General features: G+C 40.8%; 1 protein-coding gene across 7 annotated transcripts in view; it reads left to right on the forward strand.

Moving 5' to 3' along the window:
- The window catches only part of LOC143209062 (protein Skeletor, isoforms B/C), a 113,489-nt gene that overhangs the window by 51,026 nt on the left and 47,066 nt on the right, over positions 1-15,397 (forward strand). For all 7 annotated transcript variants that reach the window (XM_076424262.1, XM_076424260.1, XM_076424258.1 and 4 more), the window contains 2 exons: positions 8,983-9,235; positions 12,168-12,279. In XM_076424262.1, the coding sequence (XP_076280377.1) occupies positions 8,983-9,235; positions 12,168-12,279 (365 nt within the window). The remainder of the gene's footprint in view (positions 1-8,982; positions 9,236-12,167; positions 12,280-15,397) is intronic.

The raw sequence follows: 15,397 nt of genomic DNA on the forward strand, positions 1-15,397 counted from the left end.
TCTCTCTCTTTTTGTGGTCTGATTACCCGGCACCATTCGCACTGGGTTATATCGGTCCCACGAGGCCAACAGTATTACAAAATCGACGGAGTATTTCGCTCGGCGCGCTGCGAACCGATGCAGACCTGATATTCCAGGTCATTGTAACGTCTGTGTACAGTCGGTTTTCGTTGAACTTTGGAAAGTGTTCGTAATAAATCTTTCTATTCGATTTACACGGAGAGCCTGCGTGCACTTGGTCGTTTCTATCAGAGCGACAAAAATGGAAACTGATCGCGCGCCAACAGTTGCGAGGCCAAAATGGCCCAGGATCCGCAAGCGAGTGTTAATTTAATCGGCCGGTTGGATTCGCGGCTTGATCCGGGTATCGTATCACGCTGGGGCAAGATAACGAGTGAATTTTTCACGACTATCCTCATTAAATGAGTGCCCGGAGGCTGCGGTAGGGTGGTAGATCCGTCGAATCCGATCGAAACAGCGAAGACCATCGGCGCGAGAAGGTAACGAACCCTGACGGGTCCATGGCCGCGATTGTGTGTTTCGAGCACATGCAATATGCTTTGTGCTGGGACGCCTGGGGCTAAGGTATTCCCTCGTGGAGCGGCCCACGAAAGCCCAGCAGGCTGCTGAGGCCTGGACCGGGAGAAAGGGAGTGAGAGAGGGTGAGAGGAAGAGAGATAGATAGGGAGAGTAGTTGGAAGGACAACGAGCCGCGAGTCTCATCGAGATCGGCCACGGATCACCGGGGCAAGAGACCGTAGGGAAGAAGCTCGGCTGAGCGATGTTTACTCCACTCAAATGTTGACCGAACCACCCTCGCCACTCCGGGATCATATCCTGCTTTCAGACGAACCTCTCAGGATATACGCGGACCTGGTCCCTCGTCCTAAGACGTCCGTCACGAGCCCGAGTCGATGCTCGACGACGGAACACCCGGCAGACGCGAGATTCCTCGGGATCCACCCGTTCCGAAGCTGCTGATTTGTTTCTCCGATCGGTATCACCATGTACTCTCCGTACCTCACAGCAAGTCCTTCGAGACGGCACATATGTAGTCAGCCAATAGTTAGGCCGTGACGTCACACACTTTACCCATTCGGACAGCTTCCTGTCGCATTCCTTTCGAATTCCTGCCAGGAGACTTCTTGCGAGCCACGGAGCCACAAGAGAAAGAGTTTTTTCAAAAGCAGGAAATATCATGGATTAAAAAAGACATAGGATAAAACCAAGTATTGTAAATGAAACATTATTCTTAAATAGTTACGAATTTAATAAAGAAAGTGCTTAAAACCTACTATGCAGTTTTGATTTCCAAGATTCGAGGACTACTTGTGAAAGTTTCGATTACTTTCAACATCGAAGTACTTGTAAGTATCTTTTCGAAACTTGTAAGTACTCATTCCGAGGTTCGATAACTACTTGTATACAATGAATACTTTTCAAGCATAATTATTGAAACTTTTATTGTTTTTAAGTAGTAATCGAAACCCATGAAATATTATTATTATTATTATTATTATTATTATATACGGACCGAGGTCCTTTTATACAAATGTGTACAGTTTTGACAGTATAACTGATATAACAAAAAGAAGATATGACAAAAAATCTTGACATAAAATCTTAACCTAAGTCTTAACTAAAATTTACATAAAAATGGACCGTGCGAAACTAAACAAATACAGGTACGATTAACATATAGTATTGCGCAATTTTGTTTTGAATGCCTGTAACGTGCCATTAAAAAAATCGATATTGTTATAAAATATGTTAGAGCAAGCAATAATGCGATTTAATGGATTTCTTATTCCATATGAGGATTTGGATTTCATTGTTTGAAATCCTGCTCTCGTTCTCAAAACACGTTCAGGTACGTAGAAATTGATTTGCCTAAGGAGTGCGGGACAATCTATATTGTTATTAATTAAATTGAAGATAAAGCTCTGGTCGGAAACTGTTCTACGATCGGATAATGTTTCAAGGTTGACTGTGTTTAATATTATTGAGTAATTATGATCAAAGAATGACATTGGGTTGTTTGTCTTATATGCACAAAACCTGAGGAATTTATGCTGCACTCTCTCTAGCATAATTTCATATTTAACGCTTTTCGGAGACCATATAGTTGACGCATATTCTAACTGGGCACGGACAAGGGTAATATACATATAGCAACCTAAGTGTATGGATTGAATGAAAATCTGTGGAAAAACGAAGTGTGAAACCGAGCATTCTTGAAGCGGAGTTGACAATGTGATAAATATGGTTGGAAAAGTCTAGGGTAGAGGAGAAGTAAATTCCTAAGTCGTTAACTTCTGTTATTGAGGAGAGAATACAGTCATTAAGACGGTAAGGATATATAAGAGGTACAGAACGACGGGAGGACCGCATAATATGGCATTTTTTAATGTTAAGATCCATACCGTTCCTGTGACACCAGTCATTTAGTCAGTTATTGAACTTGACTCAGATTCGTGAGTACATATTGAACTTGATCCTATCCCTAATTCTAGGTCGGAAGAAATGTTTAATGTTTGTGTGGACGAGTATGTTCGTTAGGTCGGTGAACTACAGAAAAGCATCTAGATACGATGGCAATCGAACGATTTCTAATCACAGTTCTTCCACTGTGGTGCGATAGCATCGCAGAGGCCACCCACGGCGCGGAGCGGCGACTAAAGGTCGCGGGACCGTGGGGGGGGGGTGTCGTGTTTAAAGTAGCGTCCCATCGTCGGCGTCGTCGTCGCGTACCGTTAATTCGTCCCGGTGATTATGGATCCATTAGTGTGGCAGCCAACAAATAGCACGGTACAATCCAATAACCGTCGCGGCCCATAATAAAAGGGGAGGCAGTTTAAGCACCAGTCGGGGGTAGTTTAGGTGGCGGGCGCGCTCGGTTCGGTGCGCACGCCATAGCTCTCCTCCACACTCGTGCACGGTCTCTCGCGCGAGTGTTTACTAGTAGATATCCCGGTCTCTGTTCTTCCCTGTGTTTCGACTAGTCTCCGTCACCCCTCTCTCCATATCCTCTTTCTCTTTCTCTCTCTCGTGTTCCCGTTCGCACCCTCTTTGCCGTTCTTTTCCGTTTCATTCACCAGTCGCCCTCTGTCCTTGTCCCCTGTCGGCTGCTTCCCCGATCGCTATCCGATTTTAGTTGCTCGCTGGTGCGACCACGCGTCGAGGGAAACGGAGAAAGAAAGAGGGGTTGACATCCCCCCAATACCGGCCAGATAGCGATCACCGCGTTCATTGTCGCATCACCGTAATATCCTGGCCGTGTAGACCGAGATGGGGTGTGTAGCGGCTGCGAGGACGATGACGACCACGACTCTGCTCCGAGAAGAACGGGGCTCAACGCCGTTCAACGACACCACCATCAGCGAACGGGGTGAACGAGGGGGCGGGGAACGCGGGCCGAACCCCGAGGGTGGACTAAAAGCCTCGAATCTGCGTTTTCGAAGAGCTCACCGGCTCGCCACGCCGCCTGGCGATGTGTTAATTATCCCGGTGTTTCGCGAGCTATAAAAATCCGGGGGACATATCGTTCAATAATTCCAATTAGACCGCCGATCTAATTAGACCCCGCCGATTTATGCGAAATAAAAAAATGTTTGCATTAATTCCAAGATACAGGAGCCAAATAAAAATTTCATTCTTATTTTGATTATCTTTTTAAGGTGAAACTGATACACTGGTGGTTTTAAATCTTTTTAATACACTGCTCGAGATTATCATAAAGCCACCTGATTTTTTGTGAAATCTTATAATTATGTCATAGTAATTGAGAAGCTGATGCACGATAGCATTTTAGGATTAATTTCCATGAAGCCACACGTTTTTTAAGTAGATAACATCGAGATTATCGAAAATTTCTTCTATATTTACGAATTAATACTTAGGATAATTGCCATTTCTTCGAATAACGTCGAAAATTCGATTAGGCATTGATGAAATCAACGGTTTACAATTGCCGTATACATTAGTATTCCCCAAAGATTCACAATTGGGTTTAAATCTTGCGAACAAGCTGGCCATGTCAAAATCCTCATATTTTTGTGGTCTACCACTTGATGCATGAATTGAGGCGTTATCATGCTGAAAAATGAAATTGTCAGTCTCAATTTCTTCTGTAAATGGTATTAAGACCATCTCATCAAATGGACAAAAATGCTGCAGAAACCAGCACTGAAAGAACGACACAAACAAGCTCGTCTCGAATTTGCACAAAGACATATGTCCTGGACACAAGAATGGAAAAATATCATTTTCTACGATGAGAAAAAGTTTAACTTGGATGGGCCAGACGGTTATAAATACTACTGGCACGATTTACGAAAAGAAAGTAATGTTGCAGTGTGTCGTAACTTCGGTGGTGGCTCATTAATGATTTGGGCTGCACTCAGAGCCAATAAAAAAACACCAATCTGTCGAATTTATCATAAGATGAATTCGGCACAATGTAGGGAGCTGTTGGAGATGGTCTTAATACCATTTACCGAAGAAATGGAGACTGACAATTTCATTTTCAGCATGATAACGCCTCAATTCATGCATCAAGACAAACAAAGGAGTGGTTAGACAACAAAAATATGAGGATTTTGACGTGGCCAGCTTGTTCGCCAGATTTAAAGCCAATTGAGAATCTTTGGGGAATACCAAAGTATATGGCAATTGTAAACAGTACAACTTATGTTTCTGAGTTGTGGATTGCGGTGAAGCGTGGACATCCATCGAAGCAGAAGAAACTCTTCGTACTTTGATTTCATCAATGTCTCTATTCGAATTTTCGACGTTATTCGAAGAAATGGCAATTATACTAAGTATTCATTTGTAAATATAGAAGAAATTTTCGATAATCTTAAAAAACGTGTGGCTTTATGGAAATTTCGCAGTTCGTTTTTTGTTAAACAATATAACTTTACGTTGTTCTGTAAATAAATAATATATCTATGAATATAATCATGTACATATGGTTTTTTTTATTAATCCTAAAATGCTGTCGTGCATCAGCTTCTCGCTACTATGACATAATTATAAGATTTCACCAAAAAATCAGGTGTCTTCATTCAAAAAAAAGCAGTGCATGTCCACTGTTTTAAATTTTACGTACCTATTTTTGTCATAAATGCATAAAATCCGCAGTCTAATTCGAATAATTCGCATCGTTGACCATCTCGCAAACATTGCTCCGTTCGCAGCTTTTGTACCAACGCTTCCACCATAAAACGGTAGAATGTGCTTTGTAATGTGCTCGAATGGTTCGCCGTCGGTATTGTGCTCGATCTGTATTTTTAACAGAGCATTTTTATCGTTCCGGCGGCTGTCCAGGGAAAGGTAGAGCTTGCCAAAGGGACGAGTAATCCAACCCCGTTTTTCAGGATCGAATTCGGTTATTCAAAGTACAAAATTGTTTAATATTTCCCGGTGTAAATCCGCGCGCGGATATTCCGCGACACACCGTGACGTCACCCCATGCACGTGTTCTAAATTCAAAATTCCGATCGAAACATTAAGCCGATTCGGCTGAATTTCGAAGAGGAACTCGCGGAGCACGAAATAGAGAGATTTACGGGATATCGCTTTTCCGCTTGAAAATAGCATGCGCGTCCTCCATTTAAAGTATCGAAGACCGTCGGGAGGATCGTATGTACAATACCCGGGAACGTAGAAACATTCTTTAAAAACCAGTGATTCGTGAAAAATGCTTGCGATTCACCGGTTAATCACGAGTCGAAGGCGAGGATTTAATATTTCCTATTTTTATTCGAAAATTAAACATTCCGTCCGACCTAGAATAATTACGTTGTACATGATTTGTTTTCATCTTGCGGATTGAAATTGTTGTAGTACGTCGTACAATATTTAAATGTGTAGCAACTGATTAGATACCAACATATTTAATAATGTAGACAATATTGTGAATGATGGTATAGCAATTTTTAGCGGTGACAAAAAAAAAAATGGTAACACAAAAGTGCTTGAATGTTATAAAGCACTGCAAGGCAGAAAATATTAAATTGTAGTGAAGTAGAAATTAATTTTCTTTTTTAATATGTTCGATAGGCTGAAAATAATATAACAGTATTTTTAAATTCTTCTAATATTTTTCGTGTTTTAAATTACGCCTACTCATTTTCCCCATAAATGCATAAAATCCGTTGTCTAATAAATTGGAAGCATCACGAAAACCGAAATTACTTTCCGAACGAGCTAACATTATTGATATATCGATAAAAATCGTGTATATTGATAAATATAGTTTATCTATATCTTATCGATAATCTGATCGTTGAATGCATCTCTAGGTCAGAAGCGAACGTTTTCTACGACGCGATCTTTATTGGCATGGCTGGGCTTTGGCTCTCTTCCGATCCCCGTTCGGCCGACTTTATGGGCCTGTCGAGCAAATGAAATGAAATTCATGCAAATCGCGGCACAGCCGACCGGTCCGCCACCGCTTTTGTATCGGGGCGGCGATGCGTCCAACCTATATCACGAGGGTGAAACCGTGCTTCCCCCTTTGCCAGCCACGAGAGCCCCGGCTCGAATCGAGTCCCGTCTTTTCGTGGTCTCGAACGTTTAGGGTCGGTCCCGTTCAACGTATGTACCGCCTGAAATTCTGTCGGTTTGTTTGTTGACAACTCGCGGAACGAAAATTAACGTTCCGACTGAAAATGAATCGCGTCGATCCTACCCTGGAAACCCTATTCCAATATCCATTCATGTATAGTTGACTCTGAGGAAATATTAATATTATAGGTCGGAGGAAATATTTAATTTTCAAGTTAAAACAGCTCCAAGCCTGCGAATTTATCTTCCAGTTTTTAAGCGACTGCAAACTACATCTCTAGCGATTGTTAAGACTGTCATTGTACACGAACTCTAAGCCTAATGTATAATTGTAAATGCTGAAATAAATCTATAATAGGTTTTAGTGGCTCAAAAAAATAAAAAAATAAAAATAGCTCCGAGTGCAAAGGGTTGATAACGTTCACGCTCATTTTACGTGCTGCATGGTCGTACCACAGACGAGGTATAGAAGTAGACCAATCACCATATGCGGTTCCGTGTTTCACACAATAACAACTGGTTTTCTTACGTCCTCCACGCCGACGAACGATAAATGTCGGAACTAAATCCACGAAAACGATCAAATACAAATGGCTGACGAGTTAATTGTGTCCGTGATTTTATGACTGTACGTTCAAATTATATTTTTTGATTTGATGTCGTTATGTTATACAGGGTGTGGCCGGACGGGTGATACAACCGAGGGGGTGATACTACCCGTAAAAATAATTCGAAAAAAAGGAATAACATTTTTTCGTTTGACGCTTCGTTTTCGAGAAAATCGAGTTTAAAGTTCCGCCAGGTTCGCGTGCTTTAGTTAGTACATTACAGGGTTTGTCCAATAAGTATCGGGACTGAAATCATACAAAAAAATTTATTGAAAATATCTCTGTACATGGATTTCATAATCTTCAAAATATGACCCTTCTGAATCGATACACCGTTGCCAGTGCTTTTCCCATTGTTTATACGCCTCCTGGAAATCGGTAACTGCAAGGCTGTTTAGGCATTCGGTCGAAGCCGCTTCGACGTCTTCCCGGCATTTTTGAATTTTTTATGGCAGTCAAAAACACGCGTTCTGGACATGGCTTCGATCTCATAATCCGCACAGATCATATCAAAAAAACTTTTAAAAAAAAAAATTAAACCGACTTCGAAAAAACGCACTAAAAAGTATAAAATAATTTCCCTTTAATATGTGTGAATACACACGAACTTAAATACAATACAATCTTTTCGAAGGCGGCGCAAAATTGAAAATTTTCGACACTGGAAATTACGAAAATCCTTAAATTGTTCTAAATACTAATATATTTATATTTAAATAATAAGTTCGTGTGTATTCACATATATTAAATGGAAATTATTTTATACTTTTTAGTGCGTTTTTTCGAAGTCGGTTTAATTTTTTTTTTTAAAAGTTTTTTTTTATTTCACACTTTTTTTATCTCTGTCAGCCGTCACATTCCAAATCGTAATTTATAAATATCTGAAAGCGGCAATCGATAGCGGTAACGACGTAGCGTCGTTACTGTTCCTAATGTCTAACATTCAGCGGAGTTCACGACGGTATCACCACCCTACATTTTCGCAAATAAAATCGTAATTAATAAAGAAATGTAAAATTTTTTTGCATTGGAGACCATCCCGGGAACATACTCTACAAGATGCAAAAGGTTTCGTTCCGATTGGTCCATCCATCTCGACGTAATCGGTGAACATACATAGAAAAAAAAAGCGAAAAAAAAGGCACATACAGATCGAATTGAGTAACCTCCTCCTTTTTCGAAGTCGGTTAAAAACTAGCAGATTTGTTAAGTTTAACGCAAAATTTTTGATGGCCCAACGCTGCTCGATTGTTCGCTGTATCTTGAATCTCGACGCGTGCACCAAACACGCTTTCACTTCTGTCGCGATCTTCGCACTCCAAAGGCTCGGAAACAAATGAACTTGTCATCCTAGCATACCTGACATTATCCCCCATCAATTTAGCCCCTTGAAACCGCCCTCCACACTTTGGACTTATTGGACAAACCCTGTATACGCAGAAAGTAGAATTGATTGATCATGGTCAGACGCGTCAGACGATTCCTATGCAATAGCACGCGTATTCGCTGCATTTATAAACTCTATTCTCTCGAAAACGGAGCGTCAAGCAAAAAAATGTTATTCTTTTTCAACGTAACATTCTTTTGTTGCATACATTTAAGTTCCACAATATTAGTTTTAGTCGAAACGGTAGGAGGGCTAGAGCCCTACGAGCGTGAGACAGAAAAATACATTGTGCGGTTGGTCTACTCTTCTACCTGGTCTGTGGTCGTACCATGTTCTTACATAAAGCAAAAAAGAACTGAATGAGGCAAAGAAGAGACGCCCGTAATAATTCTGATGCGTTAATTGTTGGTTGTCCAGTTGCAGGCGATGCGAGAGACAGAAAGAACTCCTACGGCACACACATCGGGACCTTCAAGTCGTCGAGCAACGATACGAAGGGCTCGGGCCATGGGATCAAGGGCGAACTGTACGGCGTGGACGAGTCGACGTTATTCATAAAGGGCTTCTCCTACGATGGGACCGCGGCGGACGCGTACTTCTTGGTCGGGAACGGGACCTCGCCTGGTCCACACGGTTACACGATCCCCTATCCGCCAGTAGAGTCGGGCAGGTAAGACCGTTCATTTTTCTGGATTCCGTTTCATTCCGGGATCTAATTAAGATTATTTTTCACGATTCAGCCAAAAATGCCTTTCACTTTGGAAGTACCACTATGAAAGTACATGGACGCTTTCTTAACCCTTTCCAGTCCTATGTCGAATCTGGCTCGACATTAATCCTGAGCACTCGAGCGGCGAGTCAGAGTCACCACTAAGAATTGCTATAGCATTATTCAAAATATTGTTTACATTATTAACCCCTTGCCCTACGATTTATTTTACGGTTTCAGTGATTAGAACTTTTTTTGTAGATCGTGATTCCCTAAGAAAGGAGAATATTGATATAAATTGTATGCCTATATGTTCTCCAATAGCTGAATATTAACAGAACCAAAATAGAATTTTATTTCGGGGTTTAAAGGAACCTATTATCATACATTTTTATCAGAATCTGTTCAGAATCTTCATCACGTGTCAGACACGATATATTGTAAGGCAAGTGGTTAAGTATGTTGGTGTCGAATCAATTGCTAAACATTTAAGTATTGCATGAGGTATTGTATCAATTTCATGTAATGAAATGAAATAAGCATGTAGAGTGGAATTATTCTAGGCCGGAAGAAATGTTTAATTTTCGAGTTAAAATAGCTCCGAGTGCAAAGGGTTAAATACATATAGCTGCAAGATTAAACGATAATTTGACACAAAAGGATGATGATGAAATGGAAGTATTATTGTATGAGCATAAAATGAGAAAGGTACATACAGGGTGTCTCAGCTGAAGCAGGCCATCTAAATTATGGCATAATTTAAATGATATCGAAGAAAGGACATCATAGAAGAACAATTTTTATTTGTCCGGTTATTTTTTCATGTACATTTTTTCAAATACATTTTCAAATGTATTGTTTCAGCCGCTACAAGATGGGATACAAAAATAAGTTTTCCCGATAAAAAAAATAACGATGACCTTGAAAAAAAAACTATTAAAAAGTAACCGGATAAAAGAAATTGTTCTTCTACGATATTCCATCTGCGACACCATTTAAATTATGCCAAAAATATTTTTCTTGTGCCATTAAAAATAAACGAGATATTTAGGTGAGACACCCTGTAGAATAGAATAATTCTGGGTCGGAAGAAATATTTCATTTCTAGATAAAAATAGCTCCGAGTTCAAAGGGTTAACTTTTACAGTAACAGTTACTTATTTTACTGAGATTTACAGTGCGTTTCATAAATAATTCCACAATATAGTGGAAAGATAGGAATAAAAGAATGTTCGTCACGTTCTCGCATTTCAAAATAACATGTTACCGGAGAAAGGGGGTTGGGACAGGGTTCTGTAGGGGGTGAGATTTTCGGGCCACTTGAAAGGGACCGGAGAAAGTCGCTATACCTTGTTCTCGCACGAGCGACCATGGACGAAGAGGAGAAACTCGTGGAAGGTGGTTGGTGGCGCGTGCGGTCAGGGTTGACGCGGGGCAAAAGAAAGAACGAAAGAAAAAGAGAGAAAAAACAAGAGGGGTGAGGAGGACGATAGGGGGTTGTCGGACGAAAGCGGCATACCGTAACCAAGGGATGAAATGAAACTCAAAGAGCATGTTGTGCGGAACGAGGGGGTGGACGCGGGAATCGAGAATGGAAACAGGAGGAAGGCCGGACGAATGGATCGCGGGGGTGCAGTTAATAAAACGGGAATTATACGCCGATCTCGTTCGGATTTCATCCGCGCGAGCACTTTATTACGTTTCGTCTCGCCACCGCCACTGCTGCTGCTGTTGTTCGTCTCTGTGGAGCTTCTGGAATCGTCGTAAACAGCCACTTCTTCGTCCACCCCCGTTGAAAACAATGTTTTTGTAAATTGACTTCGTCGGTGTCGTATTCGCCGAGACTCCAGGCTGATTCGCGAAGTTAAATAACTGCAAACAATTTCTCTGGAGGGTGGAAGCGACTGTAGATGGTTTGTACCTTTCTTAGGACTTGGAAGTGGTTCGTACTTCGGTCAGATGAATGCACAAATTCTGCGCATTGTTGCGTTTCGATAATCAAGCCCTTCGTCGATTTAACACGTGATTAATTTGATTGATTAACTTCTTCGGCGGAATATACATAATATCCGACCGCACCAATCAAATAGTCGTTTGACCACGAACACTGAACCACGAATCGTGATCAGTAGGGTATTTTAAAAAGTAATTTGTTTTTTGCCATTTTTTTGTGTTATAAATCCTGTAACAGCTAGGCGTGAAAGAATTACAGGTGTATTTGCAAAAAATTGAAGGTTACCTTGAAAAATCATGAAAAAAAGAGTTCACAAAAATTTGCTATAATCACGTGAAAGCTCTCTTGAAACCATGCTGTATCCGATAAAAACATTTTCGAACGGACTGCCAATAATCTCTACTGATCACGATTCGTGACTCATCCTGTATAAATGATTCTGTGTATAAGCGATGAATAGACTGCGGATTTTATGGATTTATGACAAAAATGAGTACGTACAATTTAAAACAGTGGAGGTATTAAAAAGGCTACCAGTGTATTAGTTTCACCTTAACAAGATCATCAAAAGAAGAATGAAATTTCTATTTGGTTCCTGTGTCTTGCAATCAATGAAAACATTTTTCATTTTGCATGAAGATCCGCAGTCTAGTGATAAATATTATAACCGTGGTACGATCAATGAATGCAGATCAGTAGTACAAGTCAACGTCGAGTCAGATTCGATAGGGTTAATAACTAGACCGAATAGCAAAAGTTGAAAGAACTTGGAACGACCATGATAATTAGTCCTCGGTTGATAAATATGTCGACAAAGCGAATTTCAGGAATTTTTCTCCACGACACGTTCTATAGTTGAAACACGCGGCGGTATTAAACCAGTTACGAGCACAATGGGCGACCATGATTCTCCAATGTTTTTTTCTTCCCTCTATACAGTGACCCAGAGAAGCTTGGAGCGTACAACAATGCCGACGTCCTTCTGGAGCTGCCTGCCGGGAAGAAGCTGCGGGACATGAGCTGGCTGAGCGTTTGGTGCAAGCGATTTGCTGTGAGTGAGCCTCAATATACTCGATCTTCAGCCTATAGCTGGTGCTGTGCGTGGACAGCCTGATTGACGGGAAACGCGTGTATGTAGAAGCTCGGTGGATTTTTCATCTCGAAACGCCGCGGTATAAAGTCTCAACTTACGAGGTCAAGGGGTGCCATTTCGTATTTCCACAGGGATACTTCGAATTATAAACTATGTACCTGTATTTTTCGGTTGCATCTTCGAAATTTTTACAGAAATCAAAACACGATGAAACCAACACCGTAAATAATTTTCGTTGCCGGTCATTCTTGAAATTATTTCCAAGTGTTAGGCATTCGAATAAAAATCGCACGAACATTAACACGTTCGCTACCAGCATTTATTTCGTTGCTTACCTTCAGAGGTGGGCATTATTTAACGAAATAAATATTTCAAATACTATTTAATATTTTAGATTTTGTTTTGCTTAAAGAAGATAGTATTTTAAATAAGATATGCCATTTCACGAAAATAAAATATTTCTATTTTAACCATCTGAACCTCAAAATAAAATATTTGTATTTTAAAAATTTGATCCCCAAAATAAAATATTTCTATTTTAACAATCAGAAACACGAAATAAAATATCTTACTTTTTGCATTGTTATAATACTTTGAGATAAACATAACCATACAGACTATCTTATCGTTAAGAAACAATTTACACCCATAAATGTATTGAATTCGAACCATTATTTTCAGCAATAATATTTAGAATTGAAATTGAAAATAAAGACAAAATACAAATATTTTTAATATTCTTCAAATAAAATACTATTTTCAAAAAAATTGCTGCCTCAAATAAATTATTTTATTTTCAAAGTTGTACACATACATTAAAATGAATAGAATTATTTACTATATACTATATATATATTTACTATTTACTATTTAAAATACTATTTTCCCCAGCTCTACTTACCTTCCTTGTTCGAAAGTTTTATTAAACGCGACGTATCCAATTTTGAATGATTAAAACAGTTCAGCAGAAGAAAGTCACAGATTCTCTGAAAATTATGCATTCTACTGACTTTAAACAACGAAGTGCATAAATTTGACTGTTTTCAAGTGAACTGTCAGATTATGGATATCACATATTCGTGACGGTGGTAGCGAACATGTGAACTAAATCCAATCATTTCATTTTTATAAGACACCGATGTTAACCAAAATTACAGTCCTTCATAATAGTTTCAATCAAACCCGAAATTGTAACAGTTTCAAACAGTTATTTCCGCAGCAACTTTCTTCGCAGAGAAAAGGCACGGACGCGACGCGAGTGTTTGCGGAAACTTTTGCTTCCGTGCTTCTCGCGTATGATAAAACGGAGTACTGCAAAAACGTAGTACACATGTAGCAGTAAAAATTAGCGAGGACGGTCGCGAGCAGCGCGGCGGTTTCGACTTTGAAAATGGATTTAAAGCGTGGAAGTTCTGTGTACCGTCCGACAAGAAATTATGGGATTAAATGGAATAAAATTTGCCGGGGGTTTGGAAGGATTTGAAAACGCGCGCGCCGCGGCTGTAGGGAGAGAAAATACGGCGGAGTCCGTGCACGAATTCCCCAGGCCCGGGGAATAAAACGACAATCCACCGTAATCTCTCTCGCGCGGTATTTCCGATAAATTTGTGCGACATGCTCGGCGTCTGGATCGGCCCCCGACCGGTAAAAGACGGCGCGCCTCCATCGTCGTTTCGTTCGGAGAGCCACGATGCGCGGAGAATGGAGATAACTTGATTTTTGAGGAGATCCACGGGGGCCCGTCGCCTATCGGACAAGCATTCGTGGTCAATGGCGCGTGTCAGATGGATACGGAAGCCGGAGAACAGGGGTGTGCACGCGCCCCCGCACACGTGCACCCTTCACGCCGTTGTGTGCACGCACCTAAGCATGCATTTAAGTCGTTTCTCTTCCCTGCGCCTCGCCTCTTCCGCCTCCACACGAATTTTTTCCGGTCGGTTTGGGACGCACGGTTCCTGGATACAGACGAATCCGGCTGGCTTTAATTGCTTGATTTACTCGATTATTCTGCTGATGTCTCTGTTTCTAGTAGGGTTTGCAATCCCGTGGGATAGATGTGAGATTTACTTTTTTCTTTTTTTTTATTAAGCTATAAAACCCCACATGGGATTATTAGCAGCATGCACATGTCTGTGCATGCTAACAATACAAAGATATCTTAGAATCTAAGGTTGACAATATTCAGAGCTGAGGAAAATAGTATTTTTTAAATAGTAAATAGTAAATAATCCAATTTATTTTTTAAAGAATGTGTACAACTTTGAAAATAAAATATTTTATTTGATGCAGTAATTTTTGAAAATAAAATAATTTATTTGAGGCAGTAATTTTTTTGAAAATTATTTGAAGAACATTGAAAATATTTATATCTTGTGTTACGTCCCGGAGTCTGACTTTCGCGAAAACTATCGTTCCGCGACCCATTCCCCTTACTGGACGCTCTCAAATGCGATACAACCTTTTGTCCACGCGGCACGTTACGTCCGACGTCTGACTGGGAACCACGACTTTCGCGAACATGTGTATTCTACTTAACGCTTACAGTAGATTCGCCCCAAAGCGGCGGACGAGAACAGAGATAACTGAGACGGCGCGAATCTTCGCAGGGAAATATCTAGCAACTTATCGGACAGTTGAGTATAGCGATCGGTGAAGACAGGCAGGCTTCCTTTATGCGAACTGCTTCCGTTGCTCGCTGACGGCTGCAGTCGAATCAGGCTGGATCGTCGTAGGAAGGACGATGATCCTCACTCGTCCTGGGAAGATCACGTCGTCGGTGATCCTCGGTTGGCGGGAGATACCCCGCTGTTGTCCTCCGTCCCGTGTTCGTTGACGCGCACGAGCTTTCGTAATTGATAACGGCGAATGCGAATTGAATAGGAAAGTATCGCCAGCGCGAGGATGTAGGGAGAAGAACTAAGCGAGACTCACTTATTAAATTAATAACTGGGAATATATTTGTAACGTATGAAATGAAATTATAATGAACTAGAAGCGCGTGTTATATCAGGACCGCTCAAAGGCGGATGAGAGCGAGGACTCGTCGGAGTCTGGACCGGGACATCCAGGAGGCGAC

Source organism: Lasioglossum baleicum, chromosome 5, assembly GCF_051020765.1.
Source record: "Lasioglossum baleicum chromosome 5, iyLasBale1, whole genome shotgun sequence".
Taxonomy (NCBI): domain Eukaryota; kingdom Metazoa; phylum Arthropoda; class Insecta; order Hymenoptera; family Halictidae; genus Lasioglossum; species Lasioglossum baleicum.